Raw genomic sequence first — 18,452 nt, 5'->3', positions numbered from 1 at the left:
AGCACAACAGAAGAAAAGGGTTTTCTGCAATTCATCATTTTCCTTACACAAGACTACCTCCAACAACTTCAGGAACAGCAAAAACCTTTCTGAAAAAAACGAAGCTGAGGAAACAGTGTATCACAATGCCAAAAGTACCTCTGGTTCAGCTTCTACTTGAACTGGTGAAATGAACTCCAAAGAACTATACAGTCAAAAGGACTACTTGAGGTATAGCTTGAAAAAGCGATTTCAGAAATTAAACATATCTCTGTGCTAGATAAAAGCAAGCGTGGCTCTGCAGAAGAGCTGAAGTGCCTGCTACCACAGACCACACTAATTTACCCCCATGTGATGCCTGGTTCTAGCACCTTGTTTGTGTGCCTTAATTTAAGGTTTATTCATGTTTTACTTTTAGGAAAGCATGTGAAACTGTCTCCCACAGCATCCTCCTGGCAGCTGCAAATGGCTTGCATGGGTGGAAACTCTGCTGAGTTAAAAAACGGCTGAATGACTGGGATCAAAAAGTAAATGGAGTTAAATCCTGTTGGCAGCTGGTCACTAGTGGTATTCCCCCAAGCTCAGTACTGGGGCCAATACTCTTTAACATCTTTCTTTATCAATGATCTGCATGAGGGGATGGAGTGCACTCTCAGCAAATTTGCAGATGACACTAAACCTGGAGGCAGTCTTGATCTCCTTGAGGGTAGGAAGCCTCTACAGAGAATCTATGGGCCAGGGCCAATTGTGTGAGATTCAACCAACAGCCAAGTGCTGGTTCCTCAACTTGGGTCACAACAACCCCATACAGCGCTACAGGCTTGGAGAAGAGTGGCTGAAAAGCTGCCCAGTAGAGGAAGACCTGGGGGTGCTGACTGGTATGAGCCAGCAGTGTGCTCAGGTGGCCAAGAAGGCAAACAGTATCCTGGCCTGGATCACAAAGCAGGACCATGGGAGTTGTTCTCACCCTGTACTCAGCACTTATGAGGCCACACTTTGACACTGCATTCAGTTTTAGGGTCCTCACTAGAAGAACATCATTGAGATCCTTAGATCCTTCACTATGTCAAAGAGTAGAATAGAACAGGGTAGGATAGAATAGGATAGACCAAACCAGACCAGACCAGGTTGGAAGACACCTTCACGATCATTGCATCTAACCTATCATCCAACACCACCTAATCAACTAAACCATGCAAGCAAGCACCCCATCCAGTCTCCTCCTAAACACCTTCAAAGAAGGGCAACATAAGTGGTGAAGGGTCTAAAAGTCTTAGGAGGAGTGGCTGAAGGAACTGGGATTATTTTGTCTGGAGAACAGGAGGCTGAGAGATTTTATTGCTCTGTACAGCTACCTGAAAACAGGTCGTAGCAAAGTAGGTGTTGGTCTCTTGTCCATTATAACTAGTGAAAAAATGAGCAGAAATTGCACCAGGGGAGGTTTAGAGTGGATGTGAGAAGAAAATTCTCTATGGGAAGAGTTATCAAACACTGGAATAGGTCCCCCAGGGAGGTGCTTGAATGACCATCCCTAGAATCACAGAATTATAGAATTGTCAGGGGAGGGACCTCACGGATCATCTACTTCCAACCCCCCTGCCATATGCAGGGACACTTTTCACTAGATGAAGTTGCCCAGAGCCACATCCAGCCTGGCCTGAAAAACCTCCCCGAGCAACCTCGGGTGAAGAACTTCTTCTTAAAGGGTAATCTAAACCTCCCCTCCTCTTGCTTGGATCCATTCCCCCTGGTCCTAAAGAAGCATGGGTGTGGTCCTACGGGATATGGTTTAGCAACAAACTTGGTAGAGTTAGATAAATTAGATTCTATGGTTTATACACTTTTACATTCATATTTCCTTTGAAGACAGCTACATTTAAAACTTCTATATCAAATATTTTTCTAATTTTTAAAAAGAAAAATAGAGTAAGTGACATATATAAACTATTAAACTACAGAAAACCAAAAGCTATATTCTTAGAGCTAGCATCTGTTACAGCATTAGCTTAGTCCTGACAGCGATTACTTAATCTACTGATGCAGGAATAATATTTTCTTAATGACATGGTCAGCTTACTTAAGACACAAAAAAAGGTTCAGACTACCTATGTTATCAACTCTCAAATCCTGAAGGCTACAGCAAATGAGAACAGTCTGTTTCCATTACAGTCACAAATTTATTAAGGCAATTTTTTAAAAATTAAGATAGGAAAATACTTGCTTAAAAAAAAATGTCTTGTGTATTTTAATAAAATTCATGTGCCTAAGCATACAGAAAAACTACCCTTCCAGTCACATACAATGACCCTGATTTTGGCTAAAGCACATATTTAGCTGCAAAGCAGTATTTTAATGGTGACTGATTGAAAATCACCTTTTCTATAAGTGCATGCACAACGTTACATACAATTCAAAATCATCTTTTCTTTACTTTTCTTGTACCATAGTTACCTCAATAAAGCCACCTTGGTGACAGTCTCCTCTACAAGTCTGCCATATTTTTAGTCACTATGCCAGACCTGAATGTGCTGCTCAAATTACATCTCATTAGATCTTGCATAAACTGATGGACTAATACAAGACAATGAACATCAATAAAAACAAGGGAAAGGTCATTTAGATGTGGTGCTTGGGTATACGGTTAAGGGGTGAACTTTGTAGGGTAGGGTTAATGGTTGGACTTGATCATAAGAACCTTAATATAACCTGTGTGAAAGCATATGTGAGTGGGAAAATGTCTGCTGTCAAAATTCAGCCATCAATCATTTGAAACACTGAATAAAAATATCATCAAAACCAGAGCAATAATTAAATTTGATATTTGAATTAGGCATTAGTTCAGTAGACTTGTCAGTACAAAATCAAAAAAATATTAACTTAAAAGTTTTCATATGTCAATAACAGGATGGTAGGCAGTTGTATACAGTTGAAAACTTTTTACTGACTGTGATGGGTCCACCCTATCCAGCAACTAAACCCGCACCTTCCTGCTCACTCAATGCCCTTCCTAGCAGGGCGTGAGAGAGAATCAGTCCGAAACCAAGTAAAATTTACAGGTGTCAAGAAAAAGGCAGGTCAATAAGTGGGGAAAAAAAAGAGGAAAGGTAGAAGAAGGCGAAAGAAAAACAACAACAAAAAAACACCACCACTCAACAACAAAAACCCACAAATGATGCAAAAGCAATCACTCACCACCTTCCACCAGCAGACAGATGCCCAGCCAGCCTCTGAGCAATGGTTACCTTGGAACATTCACTGCCAGCTCTAGCAATGTTACTTACTGCTGAGCATGACGCTACATGAAATGGACTATCCTCTTTAGTCAGCTGAGGTCAGCTCTTCTGCCTGTTTCTTCCAACCAAAGCCTACTCTACATTATTAGTGCATTTAAGTCACATACGGTTATTTCAGATGACATCTTCAAGATGTGAGTTAGTTGAAGAGACTGGAGTTTTAAGTAACCAGTATAATTGAATTAACTGGTTTCCATCTTATCTTTTTTTCCTCCTCTTGTGTTAACAGGTAGGTTTCAACTTTCAAATAAGGATCTGACACTTGGCAAAGAAGATAGCTTGCCCATGAAGGATGTGTCTTTCAGTCCCATCACACCCTATATCCGTCCAGATTAAGCCTCTGAAACTGCAATTTGCACATGTTCAGTAAACAATTGGTATAATTCAAACAGCTAAACGCCCCAGACTTCCTCCCACTTCATGTCAGAACAAGCTGCACATGGAAAAATTAAGTTTTAAGAAGCTAACAGCGTTCTGATGCAGTGTCAAACATTGCTAGTTCTATATGCTTTATTTCATTCTTACACTATACCAGAGCCAAAAACAAAGGTACAGAAACTTAAGAAACAGCAATTAAATTGAGATTTTATATTTCACTATCCTAGTAGCACATCAGCACTAGTTTACATATCAAGTATTACTGCATTGCACCTACAACAACGTATTTTAAACCTATGGTTAAAAATCATGTACCAGAAGAAAAATTTTCCTCAAAGGTTATACATATAACACATGGAGGAATTAAAGATGAAATAAACGCTATTTCTGTACTTATAATAATAATAAAATCTAAGTGATGATTACAAGTTGTGTTTTTTTCCTTCACAATTTCAAGTTTAAACATCTATGTTATTTCATAGCCCCTCACAAAATTTTCCTTTAGCACTCTAACACAATTATTGAGTAAGACAGCACTAAAGTAGTCAACAGAGATGTGGGACTTCTTTACTTGGCTCTCAAACAGTGCCCATTATATGCCACATTATCTCATGGAAGCAGAGCTATGAATGGTTCTGAGCTACTGAACTAGACAAATTCCCCACTTCTGAAACCAAAAGGAATTTTGGAATCTCACAAGTTCTAAAGACTGCATGAGCTCCATCTTGCAGTGGAGTGCTGGAATCATAACAAAGCATCATCTTCATCTCAGAGCTATTCTCAAATCTTTCTTCTTCCTTAGCTCTGAAAGTTCCTCTTTGTAAATGTCAAATCTCAATATACAGTGCAGCAATAGTACTAATGCAACATACATGAACACTTCACTGAACATTTGGAGAAAAAAATGCAGTTGTATCTGAGTATCTATTTAAAAACTTCAATTTTAATAGATTACTGTGCAGTTACAGCACTGACAAAGTGTATTCTTGAAAGTTAACTGCCACGTAGGACATCTCAAGGAGACTTCCAAGGCCGTAACGTTCAGCACTAAATTATAGAAAATCTAGGGAAATCTTAATTTTTTAAAGTCTTTAACAGAAACCAGGTACTAAAGTCAGAAAAATATTTGCATTTTATATCCTTTAATAATTAAAACAAATACTACTTAAATTAGGTATATTTTATAGTCATACAAAAGAATTAAAACTCTCTGATGCATATAGGCACACAACCACAGCAGAAGTACTTTAAGTACTCAGGGTCCTGAGCCTTCAAAAATAACTTAAGATTTCTCTTTCTTCTTGTAAGTCTCTATCACTTTAGTTTCACTTGAGCAATCAAGGTGTAAACTGCACAGATTCTGCTGCCGCACTAGGTAGCAGTCATTTGCACTATTAGCTTCAGAATCAAATCTCCAGCTTGTATTTCCTGCAAAACCAGGCAGTAGATTAATTTAGGCTCATGTGAGTCCAATTAAGTGTAATGTCAAACATATAACTGGAACTGCCTCTGTAGTAAATTTAAGCTCTAACATATACTTAGCTCTGGTGACTCAAGTAATCCTGTGACTTCAATGGGAGCAATTCAGGATCCTAACGCCATTTGTAAGTATCAGACATCCACAAAAGAATGGCAGTCATGACAGAACTAGAAAAGATCTGTGTTGTTTTGAAGCAACAAATCGAAGCTAACCACAGCTTGGGTACATAATCCCAACCAAAGAAACTACTCACATGATCAACATTACACACTTTTGAGGATTTTTGTTACTGTGTCCTTCTACACTAAAGCTGAACAATGCACAGGCCACTCCATATCACCCATATCCACATCATCACTCCACTTCATCCACATCATGTAATGGTTTGGCTTTTAGCTGAAGGTCACCATTCACATTTACAGAGAAACAGATCTTAGTTTTCAATCCTGCTACAATTTTGGTAGTATCAAATACCTGCTCAAAGCTCTAAACACATCAGACAAATCAACAGAATTCATCACAAAACTCAATTTTTAAAGCCACAATTCCACAGTCATTCATAAGTAAACATCTCACGTTTGGATGACTGTAACACTCAGCCCTCAAACATTTTACAGTCAGCCAAGCCACAAGTACCTGTGAAATTCATAGCTCTACTTAACCACCAGAAGAATTTCTTCTTAGTAGCAGTACCATTCACTTATATATGGGGGGGGGGGGGGGGAAAGGAGGGAAAAAAACCCACAAACAAAAAACTCCCAAAAACCCAGAGAACCAACAAATTTTATTGTAAATGAACAGCTGAATTGTTTCAGAGTATACTAAATTTCCTTTGGATTTCTAGAGACTGCTATTCCAGAATCTCTGTATCTGTGTCACCTCCTAGAAGTCTACAACTTGCCTTGTCCCGCGCTTAGGTCACAACAACCCTATGCAATGCTACAGGCTTGGGGCATAATGGAATGAAAGAAGCCTGGAAAGAGGCCCAGCAGAAAAGGACCTGGGGTGCAGGCTGACAACTGGCTGAACATGAGCCATGAGCCAGCAGTGTGCCCAGGTGGCCAAGAAGGCCAACAGCATTCAGGCCTGAATCAGGAAGTGTGGCCAGTAGGAGAAGGGAAATGATCATGGCCCTGTACTGGGTACTGGTGTGGCCACACCCTGAAACTGTGTTCTGTTTTGGGCCCCTCACTAGAAGGACATTGAGTTGCTGGCTCCATGAAGGGCAAAAAAGCTGGTGGTCTGGAGAACAAGTCTTATGATAGGTAGCTGAGGGAACTGGAGTTGTTTAGTCTGAAGAAGAGAAGGCTGAGTTTCTGCAACTACTTGAAAGGAGGTTGCAGTGAGGTAGGTGCTGGTCCCTTCTTCCAAGTAACTAGCAAGAAAAAAAAAGGTACAACAAGGAGACATGTACATTACAGATTTGCCTTCCTTTTGCCATACAAGATTTACTTCACACTTGTTTACTCTGTTCAAGAATAAATTGTCAGGGGCCTTAAGGATGCCCAAACTCCTCCCAGATGGTCACACATGCATCATCACTAAGGACTTGCCTGGTCATCACAGGATTGCTGTGCTTTTATTTTCACTGAACCTGATCATGACCTGGACCTGACTTTCTAACTTGGGTCAGACTTGCCTCCCCTCTACTATGGGCTTATCTAGCACTCTAGACTTGGTTGAGCACAGTTACTCTGAGTGATATGAGACTGCACCATTTGTTAATGAGAACTTTACAAGTTATGAAAAGTGCTTCTCAGTAAAAGAAACTAAATAGCTTTCATTATTAGTCTGCTTTCATTAATCATAATTGAGATCACATCGAATGTATATTTCTTCACAATGATGCTACATCAAATTAGAACAGAATTATCATGTTTGGATGCATTTTATTCTGCACAATTTTAACATGACTAACAGCTTTTTAATGCTAGAATGTTACTTATCTGTTTGTTGCATTATGTCTTGTCTTTCAACTCAAAATATCTCTTGGTTTTATTGGTACAGCATCCAGAGCACAGCCTTTACAGAGGAATACTGCGAGTTGAAAAGTACACCAGCCTTTGGGTTCAGTTCAGGTTTGTGGGGTTTTTAAAAGAATTTTAAAAAAGGAAAAGCAGAGGTTAAGTAGCTGCTGACTCAAAATCAACATTTTACAATCAGTTACCCAAACTAAATTTACTTCCAGTAGATAACAAAACAGAAACATAATTCAATTTTAGGTTTCCAAAAGAATGAACTACCAAAACCACTAAGCAACTATATGTTTCCACTCTATCTTTGTCTTCCCAGAGGATAAGTTTATTTGATCCGCTATCAAAGAAGAATCTCTGCTGAAATCTTTATTATTGAAAGGCATGAGAATGGTCACAGGAAACCTCAAAAATAGATCACAACAAGTGAAAACAAAGCATTTAAGAAAAAGAAGGAATTGTCTTTAAACCTTAGTAACAACTCTTCAGAGTAATGCAACCCTCTCCTTTCTTTGCCATAATTACTTTGTGATTTTATATTTGCACAGGACATGTTTACAAAAGTAAAGAAAAGAACTAGTCACATCATACACACAATTATCAAGCAAAGACAAAAATATGAATAAAGTGTTCAGATAACATGACTTAGGTTGTTAGAATCTGTCTGGAAATCCTAGATCCATGTGTAACATATTTTGAAATGTAATCAGACAAAATCTATAAATGCAGTGGGTATCACAATACATATGGATTTCAAAGTTGTTATGCCAACAAGATGGCAGTCAAGGTTTGGCATTAAATATGAGGTCCTCTGCCCCTTGAAGTTAAACGTGTGAATGAGTAAACTTATGCAAAATTACCTTTTGTGGGCAGTGGAATATGACAAAAGTTTGCAAAGACTGAAGGAAGCGAAAAAACACCTCCAAAAAAAGTGTGCAGCTTTCCTAATCCAACTTCTGCAAATAAAAGAAATCCAGAACTACATTTAACAGCATGCTTCTAGTAACACAGAAGCTGTCTTTCATTGTGATGCACTGCAGATGAAGAGTGTGGATTCTACCTGACAGTTACAATAGAAGTCTTTCCCTAAAAAGAAACAGGAATAAAGTATTGCACTTTAAGCAGTGTTTTCATAATGGAAGTCAGGTTGAGGTAGGCCCTAGCTTACATCTCAGAAACACTACACAGGTAAAGTTACCTGAGCTGATGAGCAATGGAAGAGCAACTATACTGCTTCCAATATGTCTGAGCATTTATTTATACACAATATTTATACACAATATAGTCTATATGCTATTTCCATAACTATTACATGAAGCGAGAAAAAGTATAGCTTATTTTTGTTGCTGAGGACACATTCTAGAACAATGACACGTTTTCAGTGCTTGGTGCCAAAAGGTATTTAAAAGAACAGCTCTCACTGCCATTGGTGACAGTCCAAACTACTGTTGGCAGCAATCTCAACTCCAGGGCTGCTGTTCATCTGGAAGGTCAATACACTGTGAACACCAAGTAAAAACACAGTATCTAGCCTAAGGAATAGTATGAACTGAATTTTATGCCCACAGAAACAAATTTAATGATTCTGACAGACTCCAATGAATAAACGTCAGTAACTCTATGCTTCCAGCAGCAACCTGCACAGAAGTATACTTGAAATGTGACAGCTGTTTTTAAAGGCTTAATTGTTTCAGCTGACATCCTAAACTCACTGCCATATTCTAGCTACGTGCTTTAAAGTGTCATCATGAAATAAAGTAAGGCCAATCCAAGATCAGTAAGATTATTAAAGTAAGTACCTCACAATAAATTAGTTTAACATGATTCAAATAACAAAGAAAGAAAAGAGGCAGGGAGGAAACATCCAAGAAGGTCAGTTCATTTTGACAAAACCGCAGATGAAGGAACCATTCTCAGCTGTATAGCAGGTCAGCAGTGCAAAACCTAAAGCCTTTAGAGTACAACACAGCATTTCAAGATGCATGGTAGAGAATTTATGCCTCGCCATCAGCAGTGTCCTGTACACTTCAGAAATATGTCAAGAAGAAAGTAAGCTTGGTGGGGGCTGGGAGTAGCCTAGAGAGGGAAAAATGAGTAAATTCACAGACCTTAATTATTTGGGAAGAAAACCAAAAAAGTTTCGTAGCATTATACACACACAAAGTTTCCGCCAAAATCTTTTTTTTTTTTTCTCCTTTATTTTCTTCAAAATAATGCATCTGAGAGGTGATATGAGTCATCTTCGCAGAGAAAGAAACACGGAAACCTGAACTTGTGAAACGGCTGTGACTGTTTTTAAAGCTTCCAGAAACGCTGCTTATTCTACAAGCCCATCGGAGCGGTCATGCCCTAAACCTGAGAGAGTCCAGCCCCCTTCGGCGCTGCTGGCCTGCGACCCCGGACCCGCCACCCACCCCGAAGCTAGCGCTACGCCGCAGCGCGGGCCTTTCCTCACCTCCCGTGTCAGGGAACGGCCCCCGAGCAGGGATGTCGGTGGCTCGGCGCAGGCGTGTCTCTCTCTCTACCGCGACACTAAGACTCACGGCCGCCCACTGCCCACTCCACACCCCCAGCCTCACCTTGAAGGGATTGTTGAGGTCCGGGTCAGCAAAGGGGTTGCTGTCGAAGTCTGACATGGCGGGGGCAGCGGACGCTGTGATCAGTGGGTAGCGGCTCTCCCCCTGCGGCACCCCTGACGCTCGGCGGCTCCCGGGCAGGCCCCCGCCCCCCCGCCACGCTGCTGTCACCAGCCGCTACGGCCGGGGCCCAAGCCCGCCCACTCCACCCCGACCAGCCACGGAGCGCCGACCTTCCAAAATGGCCGCCCCGGAAGTGAGGTTACGGGGCGGAGCGGCTCTAGAAGGGCTGTTCGTGCTTGGGGCAGGACGGCGCAGGGCTGGGGACAGTTTATTCCCAGAGCGGGGAGGGTCGGTAGAGTCCATTCATAGTGTGAGAGGGGAGGAGAGCTGCTGTTGGCCTATAGCTCTCGCTGTTACATCTAAAGTGATGGAGTGTAAGGCGCGTAGCGTGTTCTGCTGCCGTTCTTCTCAGCTCTAGCCAAGAGCCATGGGGGAAGTAAGCTCGGGGCATCCCGCCTAATGGACGGCCCAGCACGACAGCTGGAAGGGGCGTGCGGGCGTTGCCAATGGCAATGGCGGGAGCAGGGTGCCTGCCCTCAGTGGTGCCCGGCTGGGCAGTTCCAAGGGCCGTCCCCGTTTGATAACCTTGGCTCGGGGGAACTCGCTGCTGTGCGGACGGACCCAAGGGGTGGAAGTGTATGGCTTCCGTCTTTGCCCCCCACTCACGGTCAGCATGGGCCGTCTCGTAGGCAAAATTACAGGCACATGCAGGGTAACAAGCCTTCAAATTTGAGGCTTACTTGAGCAGGAATTTTACACTCTTGTTTAGCTGTCCTATTGGCATGATAAGTATCTTGCCAAGTGTATGTCTTCTCAGGTGTCTTGCACAATGGTTCAACACGGGCTGTATGTCGTATATGGCTTTGAACTACGGTCTGAAAATTGTGCTTCCACCAGTGGACACATTCAAAGGGCTTTTTGTAAGCATTCAACCATTTTGAAGAGCTTGAAAGACTTTTCAAATACTTGCTCAGAAATACACAATGGGTTGAAGAACCCATTCTGAATGATGCAAATAAATGGGAACAGTTGTTCAAAGCACCCTTTGGTTCAGAGCTATGGTTTAAATCTGAAATCCCATATACTTGGTATCAAGCAGTCTACACTGATGCAACATGCATTGTGGGTAATATATATCGGTATATATGTTATTAATGACAGAGCCAATTAAAGTCGATTGAATATAGTTTTAATTTGAAAGGAGCAATTTTAAGGTAATAAGAGACATGCAGAACAGCGCTGGGTGCAACAATGCACACAAATCACAATCTAATTCCCCTTTAAGTATGCTACTCTTAATACACATGCATATAAAGGTGGATTTATTTAAATTAGTTTGTCCTTCTGGTGGTCTTCCAATGATGTATTCTTCTGGTCAGCACAGCCTGTGGGTTGTGTGCTGAGTCCTTGTGATTGTATCTTTTTAGCTCTGTTGTTACAATCAACGTCCTTCCCAGGGATGGGTTTTCACATAGGGTCTTGTGATTCTTACAATTGTCTCTTGTGTTCACATGTTCTGTAGCAATCTCTCTTCCTTTCTCATCCTTGAAGAACTTATTGTTTCATAATATTTCAGCAGTTAGCTGATAGTTCCTAACATTTCACTAGGGCCTTAGTATACATATATTAAAACAAATAAAATTAATAAACAACAGGTTATAATAAAACCTAAAATCTTACTCTATACTAAAGCAAGTCAAATTAATCATAAACAACTGATTATAACAAAGCCTAAAAAGAATCTCACTCTAGTTACATATGTAAGTCCCAGTTGCTGATCCCTTGTTTCACCATTCATGCTCCTGGTTTTGCTTTAATCAGAATCATTTAATTGACATGAATTATCATTCCATTCATCACTATATATATATATATATATATATATAAAGCCTTTAAAAATTGGCTATGGGGCAGGTCAGACAAAAAGAAATTGCTTGATAGTAAAAATGACCTTTAAACGTTTGGGAATTTTTTTACCCTGTGATAATCATAGGGTAACTGGGGGACACACTATCCACTTTTCTTTTTTTTTTTGAAGGTTAGCTCAGAATGTAAAGGCTTTTGTAGACGTCCCCCAGGGATCAGTGCTGGGCCCCATCCTCTTTAATATCTCCATTGATGATCTGGATGAGGGGATTGAGACAGTCATCAGCAAATTTGTAGTTGACACCAAGTTGGGAGCAGATGTTGGTCAGTTAGAGGGTGGAAGGGCTCTGCAGAGGGACCTTGACCGACTGGACAGGTGGGCAGAGTCCAACGGGATGGCATTCAACAAATCCAAGTACCGGGTGCTGCACTTTGGCCACAACAATCCCTTGCAGAGCTACAGGCTGGGGTCAGAGTGGCTGGAGAGCTGCCAAACAGAGAGGGACCTGGGGATGCTGATTGACAGCCACCTAAACATGAGCCAGCAGTGTGCCCAGGTGGCCAAGAAGGCCAATGGCATCCTGGCCTGCATTAGGAATAGTGTGGCCAGCAGGAGCAGGGAGGTCATTGTGCCCCTGTACTCTGCATTGGTTAGGCCACACCTTGAGTCCTGTGTCCAGTTCTGGGCCCCTCAGTTTAAGAAGGACATTGAGACACTTGAATGTGTCCAGAGAAGGGCAACAAGGCTGGGGAGAGGCCTTGAGCACAAGCCCTGTGAGGAGAGGCTGAGGGAGCTGGATTGTTTAGCCTGGAGAAGAGGAGGCTCAGGGGAGACCTCATTGCACTCTACAACTACCTGAAAGATGGTTGTAGCCAGGAAGGGGTTGGTCTCTTCTCCCAGGCAACCAGCACCAGAACAAGAGGACACAGTCTCAAGCTGCGTCAGGGGAAATTTATGCTCGAGGTGAGGAGAAAGTTCTTCAGGGGAGAGTCGTTCGTCATTGGAATGGGCTGCTCAGGGAGGTGGTGGAGTCAATGTCCCTGGAGGTGTTCAAGAGGAGATTGGATGTGGCACTTGGTGCCATGGTCTATTCATGAGGTCTGTGGTGACAGGTTGGACTCAATGATCTTTGAGGTCTCTTCCAACCTTGTTGATACTGTGATACTGTAATGACTCTACATGTATCATTACTCTGACATGACACCAGCAGTCATTCTAATGTTGGTATTTTGTCAAGAAGTCAGGAAAAATCCTATGTGTACATGAGGATTATGCATGGATCAGTAAAGAAAACAGTAACTGCTTCAAGGCTTGCTCTAATTTATGCAGAAGTTTCTCAATTATTTGTGAAGGACTGTCAGAGAGAAGATGGTAAATAGGACAAAGCATAAAAGCATAGCTTCTAAACAACAGAACACTACAGCTTTTTTGTTGCTATAAAGTGTAAAATATGTTGTACTTCAAAAAATGGTAGCTGGTGTTTGATCAGCTAAAGTACATTACAATATTAGTCACAATCATTCATATAGCTTGCTTATGGAGACGGCAAATGAAATCACATTGTTTTCCAATATTCATCCATGGCTCAATATATTAAAACTCAATGATATGTGTTGATCGTTCAAAGACTATGTGTACTGTCACCTGTGTATTTGTTCCTCTCCAGCTGAATATGCATGCATTAATGCTTGCATGAATAACTGAATGAATGAAGGTTTGGATGAAAAGAAGATGTTTTTCTCTGTGGTTGTTGGTGCTTCAGATTGTGGGCATTGTGACATGGGCAATAAAATTTGTGCACAGACAAAGGGGAATAATTTGTCATCTCATAAGAGTTTCAGGGCAATAATGAAACTGCATTAGGGCATTTTTGGAAAGGACAATAAGTATGTTGTCATTAAATGATGGAACTTTGACAATGCATCTTTGCTTGCTGCTAGAAGTGGTAGCTTTAGGAGGCACCACCTGACTGCCAGCTAACAGAAAATGAGAATCTATCCTTCCAACTACTTGTGTAGTTTGTACTATACATAACAGCATGGACAATATAAATGCTCATCATCCTGTGCTGGGGGTTGACATTGTCAATTCTTTTCCTTGTCTTCCAAAGGAGTTTCAGAATTAGAAGAGTTATGAGTAGCCAAGAATGTTCCCCCTCAACAAGTCTTCTCTATGCTGTGCTTCCCAAATACAGAATTTATTTTATTTTAAGAATTATCTACTTGTAACTAACTGTTTCTAATTCTGCTACAAGATACAGCTCATAAATATGTACATTTGATTTTTAATGTGTTATTTCATTGAAAAATAAGTTCTTATAGAGAATGGGTGACATTACTTAGATGAAAATATTTCTCTCAACTAAAACTTCTATAGCCTTCTGGAACTGATTTCATTCCATGGTTTTCAATAATTCTGAAACAGTTGCCTTCTTAGCAAAAATCTGAATTGGCTGTTTTCTCACCAAGATTATTTTAAAGTTCAACAAACAGTGGATTTGAACTGCTTCTGTGTTTACTGTGCTTAGTAAGTCTTGTGTAAGAAACTGACTTGACACTATTGCTTCAAGTCCTGGCTCTTTCAATTTTCTATCACTTGTGAAATTTAAATTGTATATCCCAAACTCAGTGCTCAGATAAGCTGAGAAGAAAATCCATCAGTATGGGTTTTTTCAATCCAAAAAGTTTGATTGCTGAGTAGACAACCAAGTGATTTATCTTGATCAGCATTCTGTCCCAATAAAGTGAACCAGTTTTACAGAGGATGTGACTTCAAAAAATAAAACCAAGCAGTAACAAATAAGAATAGAATAGAATAGAATAGAATAGAATAGAATAGAATAGAATAGAATAGAATAGAATAGAATAAACCAGGTTGCAAGAGAGCTTCAAGATCATCGCATCCAACCTATCATCCAACACCACCTAATCAACTAAACCATGCAACCAAGCACCCTACCAAGTCTCCTCCTGAACACCTCCAGTGACGGTGAGTCCACCACCTCCCCAGGCAGCCCATTCCAATGGGCAATCACTCTCTCTGTATAGAACTTCTTCCTAACATCCAGCCTAAACCTCCCCTGGCACAGCCTGAGACTGTGTCCTCTTGTTCTGGTGCTGGCTGCCTGGGAGAAGAGACCAACCTCCGCGTGGCTACAACCTCCCTTCAGGTAGTTGTAGAGAGCAATAAGGTCACCCCTGAGTCTCCTCTTCTCCAAGCTAGGCAACCCCAGCTCCCTCAGCCTCTCCTCATAGGGCTTGTGTTCCAAACCCCTCACCAGCTTCGTTGCCCTTCTCTGGACTCGTTCCAGCAAGTCAACCTCCTTCCTAAACTGAGGGGCCCAGAACTGGACACAGTACTCAAGGTGAGGCCTAACCAGTGCAGTGTACAGGGGCAGAATGACCTCCCTGCTCTTGCTGGCCACACTGTTCCTGATACAGGCCCAGATGCCATTGGCCCTCTTGGCTGCCTGGGCACACTGCAGGCTCATGTTCAGCCTACCATCGACCAGCACCCCCAGGTCCCTCTCTACCTGGCTGCTCTCCAGCCACTCTGACCCCAGCCTGTAGCTCTGCATGGGGTTGCTGTGGCCAATGTGCAGAACCCGGCACTTGGATGTGTTAAATCTCATGACGTTTGACTCTGCCCATCTGTCCAGCCTGTCGAGGTCCCTCTGCAGAGCCTCTCAACCCTCCAGCAGATCAACTCCTGCCCCCAGCTTGGTGTCATCAGCAAATTTACTGATCATGGACTCAATGCCCTCATCCAGATCATCAATAAAGATGTTGAAGAGCATGGTAAGCCTTGTAAATAAGTGTCTAATTTTGTAAAATGGAGCAGTCTCTGCAGTATCAAATGCAAGCACAACTGGTAAAAGAAAGCAGGGATGGGGAATATCAGTATGCCACATAAGCACATAGCTGAGGCTCTGCTACAGAAGTTGGGCAGAAGCACTGCCATGGAAGACTGAAAAATGAGAAACTCATCTAGTAGAAACACAGATGAGAACTCTATAATAATGTGAGTGCAAGTTCCTGCTTCGAATTAGATCAGATGCTGAAAGTTTAGGCAGAAGACACCTAGGAGACATTTTAAATTAGAAGAGGAAATATTTTAAATGAGAAGATAGGGCAGAGAAGTGTGATGAACAGGCATGTCAATATAATACTTGAAGGTCATGAACTGCAGCATTCCTAAAATCAAAGAATCACAGAATGCATTGGGTTGGAAGGGACCCTTAAAGGTCACTGTATGACAGTATAACTAAGGTTGGAAGGGACCCCAAGGATCATCGAGTCCAACCTGTCTCCACAGATCTCATAACTAGAGGCTGGTTGATGTACTTATTCTTGTTCTTTGGATGCCTCGCCAGGTTTAACTCCAACTGGGCCTTGGCCTTCCTGACCTCACCCCTACAAAACTGGATAGTGTTGCAGTACTCCTTCTAGGTTACTTAGCCCTGCTTCCACTGTCTGTGCAGTTCCCTCTTGCTCTTTATTTTCATCAGCAGGTCCTGATTCAGCCATGCTTCCTTCTTCCCCTCCTTCCCTAATCTCTTAACCTAGGGATCAAGAGCTCTTGGGCTCTAAAGAAACCACCCTTCAAGATCTACCAGCTCTGTTCTGCTCCCCTGTCCCTGCAGACCATTCCCCAAGCACTCCTGCTGACTAACTGCTTGAAGAGGTGGAAGTTTGCTTTCCTAACATTCAGAGACTATATTCCTTGCCTGTCTCATATCCCTCAGGACTGTAATCTCCCCCATTGTGTGATCACTGCAGGCCAGGCTTCCTCCTGAGCTCACTAGGATTTGTGACCATCATGTCAACTATTTCATCTTCTTGGATAGGGCTGTCTATTTACTGGCTTAAGAAGTTAGCATCAAAGCCCTACGAGGAGAGGCTGAGGGAGCTGGGATTGTTTAGTCTGGAGAAGAGGAGGCTCAGGGGTGACCTCATTGCTCTCTACAACTACCTGAAGGGTGGTTGAGGCCAGGAGGGAGTTGGTCTCTTCTCCCAGGCAACCAGCACCAGAACAAGAGGACACAGCCTGAAGCTGTGCCAGGGGAAGTTTAGGCTCAAGGTGAGGAGAAAGTTCTTCACGGAGAGAGTCATTCATCATTGGAATGTGCTGCCCAGGGAGGTGGTGGAGTCACCATCCGTGGAGGTGTTCAAGAGGGGATTGGACGTGGCACTCGGTGCCATGGTGGTCTTGGGTGACAGGTTGGACTTGATGACCTTGGTGATACTGTGATACTATGATATCAAGTCAGACCTCTAGAGAACAGTGAATACACACAGGCTGGTGAGTGTCTTTCTCTTTTTTTCTGAGAACCTTGACTAATTTTTGAAGCCCCACACTTAGATTTTCCCATTCTATTCTGGAACTGTAGCAGGAGATTTGAGATTTTTCTTTGTGGACAGTTCACCTCTTTTGAGGTAGGAGAAGGATTTCCAGGGCAATAGCTGATTGCAGCCAGGAACAGGTAATTGGTAACAGTCAGGCTGTGGTCATTTTGCCAAAGATTAGTCTAGTACTGGCAGTGATCTTATGCCCTGCATGACTGTTCTCTACCCAACTCCTGCTCTCACCGATTCTGCCCAGTATGCCCTACCCCAGACCCACACTGCCATAAGCAGTGTCCAGCCACTGTTCCTTATGCCCCTCACGGGAATAAGAACTGAACTTCAGTTCACAGCAGTGAACCAACATCTTGTATTTCCTACATGGAGTAACTGATTTCACTAATGTCACATTGCTCTAAGGGCATGCTGTATAATAACAAAATTATGTCATTCCTGTCTTCAGCAAAGTATATTTTTTACAGACTTAGACTGGCATTGCTCAATGTCAGGTCTTTTGAAAAGAAGGCGAAGTAAAAGCTGTTCTCAGTGGAGCCATTATTCTTTGCTGCTCTTCATATTCTCCTTAGTCCTATTCAACTGTATGTGTTCTGGGACTTTGCAAAGAGTATACGGTCAGCAAACTCTTCTTCCCTTCTGCCTCTCTTCCCAGTGGACCAGTTGCTGGTCTTCATCCAAGAATTAGAGTCCTTCTTCCATGGTAGGGTATGCTTGTGTTTTATGAACCTGTAGGCACAGCACTTCTATCACCAGCAAGGTGTCTTCGTTTTTCCCCCCATCCTGAACTTGTCTGCCTGTTTCCCATCCCATAGGCACGCTTACAGAGCCCTGTAATCATTAGCTCTGACTAGGACAGCAGGATGTAATCATGTAAAAAGAGTTATGCCTGCTGTATATAGACTTAGCTATCCATATAGCTGGGAATAGAACAGCACAAATTTTCCCCCTTTTGTCTAAAGTGTCACGGCACCTGTGGGTGAAGCCACATGCTGCCACGAATACTGCCCTTAAGAGGGTGACTAACCTACCGTGGGCCCAAGGAGTAGTAAACTGCAGTCTTGAGGGAAGATACAGCAAAATGAATGCATGCTGCTTGGGAGCTTCGAGCAGCTGTGGAAAGAAGCTATGCTGCACTAGGAATCTGTGCTGCCTGCATATGTTCCTGAACGAATTCACAAGTGGGAGGATGAGCAGAAGTTCAGAGGAAGAAAGAGCTAGTTCAGGCAGTGAGGAAATCTGTCTCATTTGTCTCTTCCTCCCACTCCTTGCTGTGCTATACTATAGATGCGTGGCCTCTGCAGCCCTTTTCTTATGCCACTCCAAGCTCTTCTCATATCTGTTCCCCTTGGAAGAGGTACACCTTTGGACTTCAGTGGGACTTTTCTAGACAGTAGCAGGACCTGCTATGATCCCTTCCAGCCAAATGATCCTGGCAAATAACACCAGCATCTCTCATCCTATTAAAACTGTGTATAAATAGATG

At 42.3% G+C, this 18,452-nt stretch overlaps 1 protein-coding gene across 1 annotated transcript in view; it reads right to left on the bottom strand.

Moving 5' to 3' along the window:
* Positions 1-9,867, bottom strand: part of SCAMP1 (secretory carrier membrane protein 1) — a 60,027-nt gene extending 50,160 nt beyond the window's left edge. Inside the window, exon 1 of the mRNA XM_054178442.1 lies at positions 9,683-9,867. Within this exon, the coding sequence (XP_054034417.1) occupies positions 9,683-9,739 (57 nt within the window). The 5' untranslated portion in view covers positions 9,740-9,867. The remainder of the gene's footprint in view (positions 1-9,682) is intronic.
* Positions 9,868-18,452: the final 8,585 nt, after the last annotated feature.

Source organism: Dryobates pubescens, chromosome Z (genome assembly GCF_014839835.1).
Source record: "Dryobates pubescens isolate bDryPub1 chromosome Z, bDryPub1.pri, whole genome shotgun sequence".
NCBI classification, from domain to species: domain Eukaryota; kingdom Metazoa; phylum Chordata; class Aves; order Piciformes; family Picidae; genus Dryobates; species Dryobates pubescens.
The sequence above is the reverse complement of the archived record's forward strand: the minus strand, read 5'-3'. Positions and strand labels throughout refer to the sequence as shown.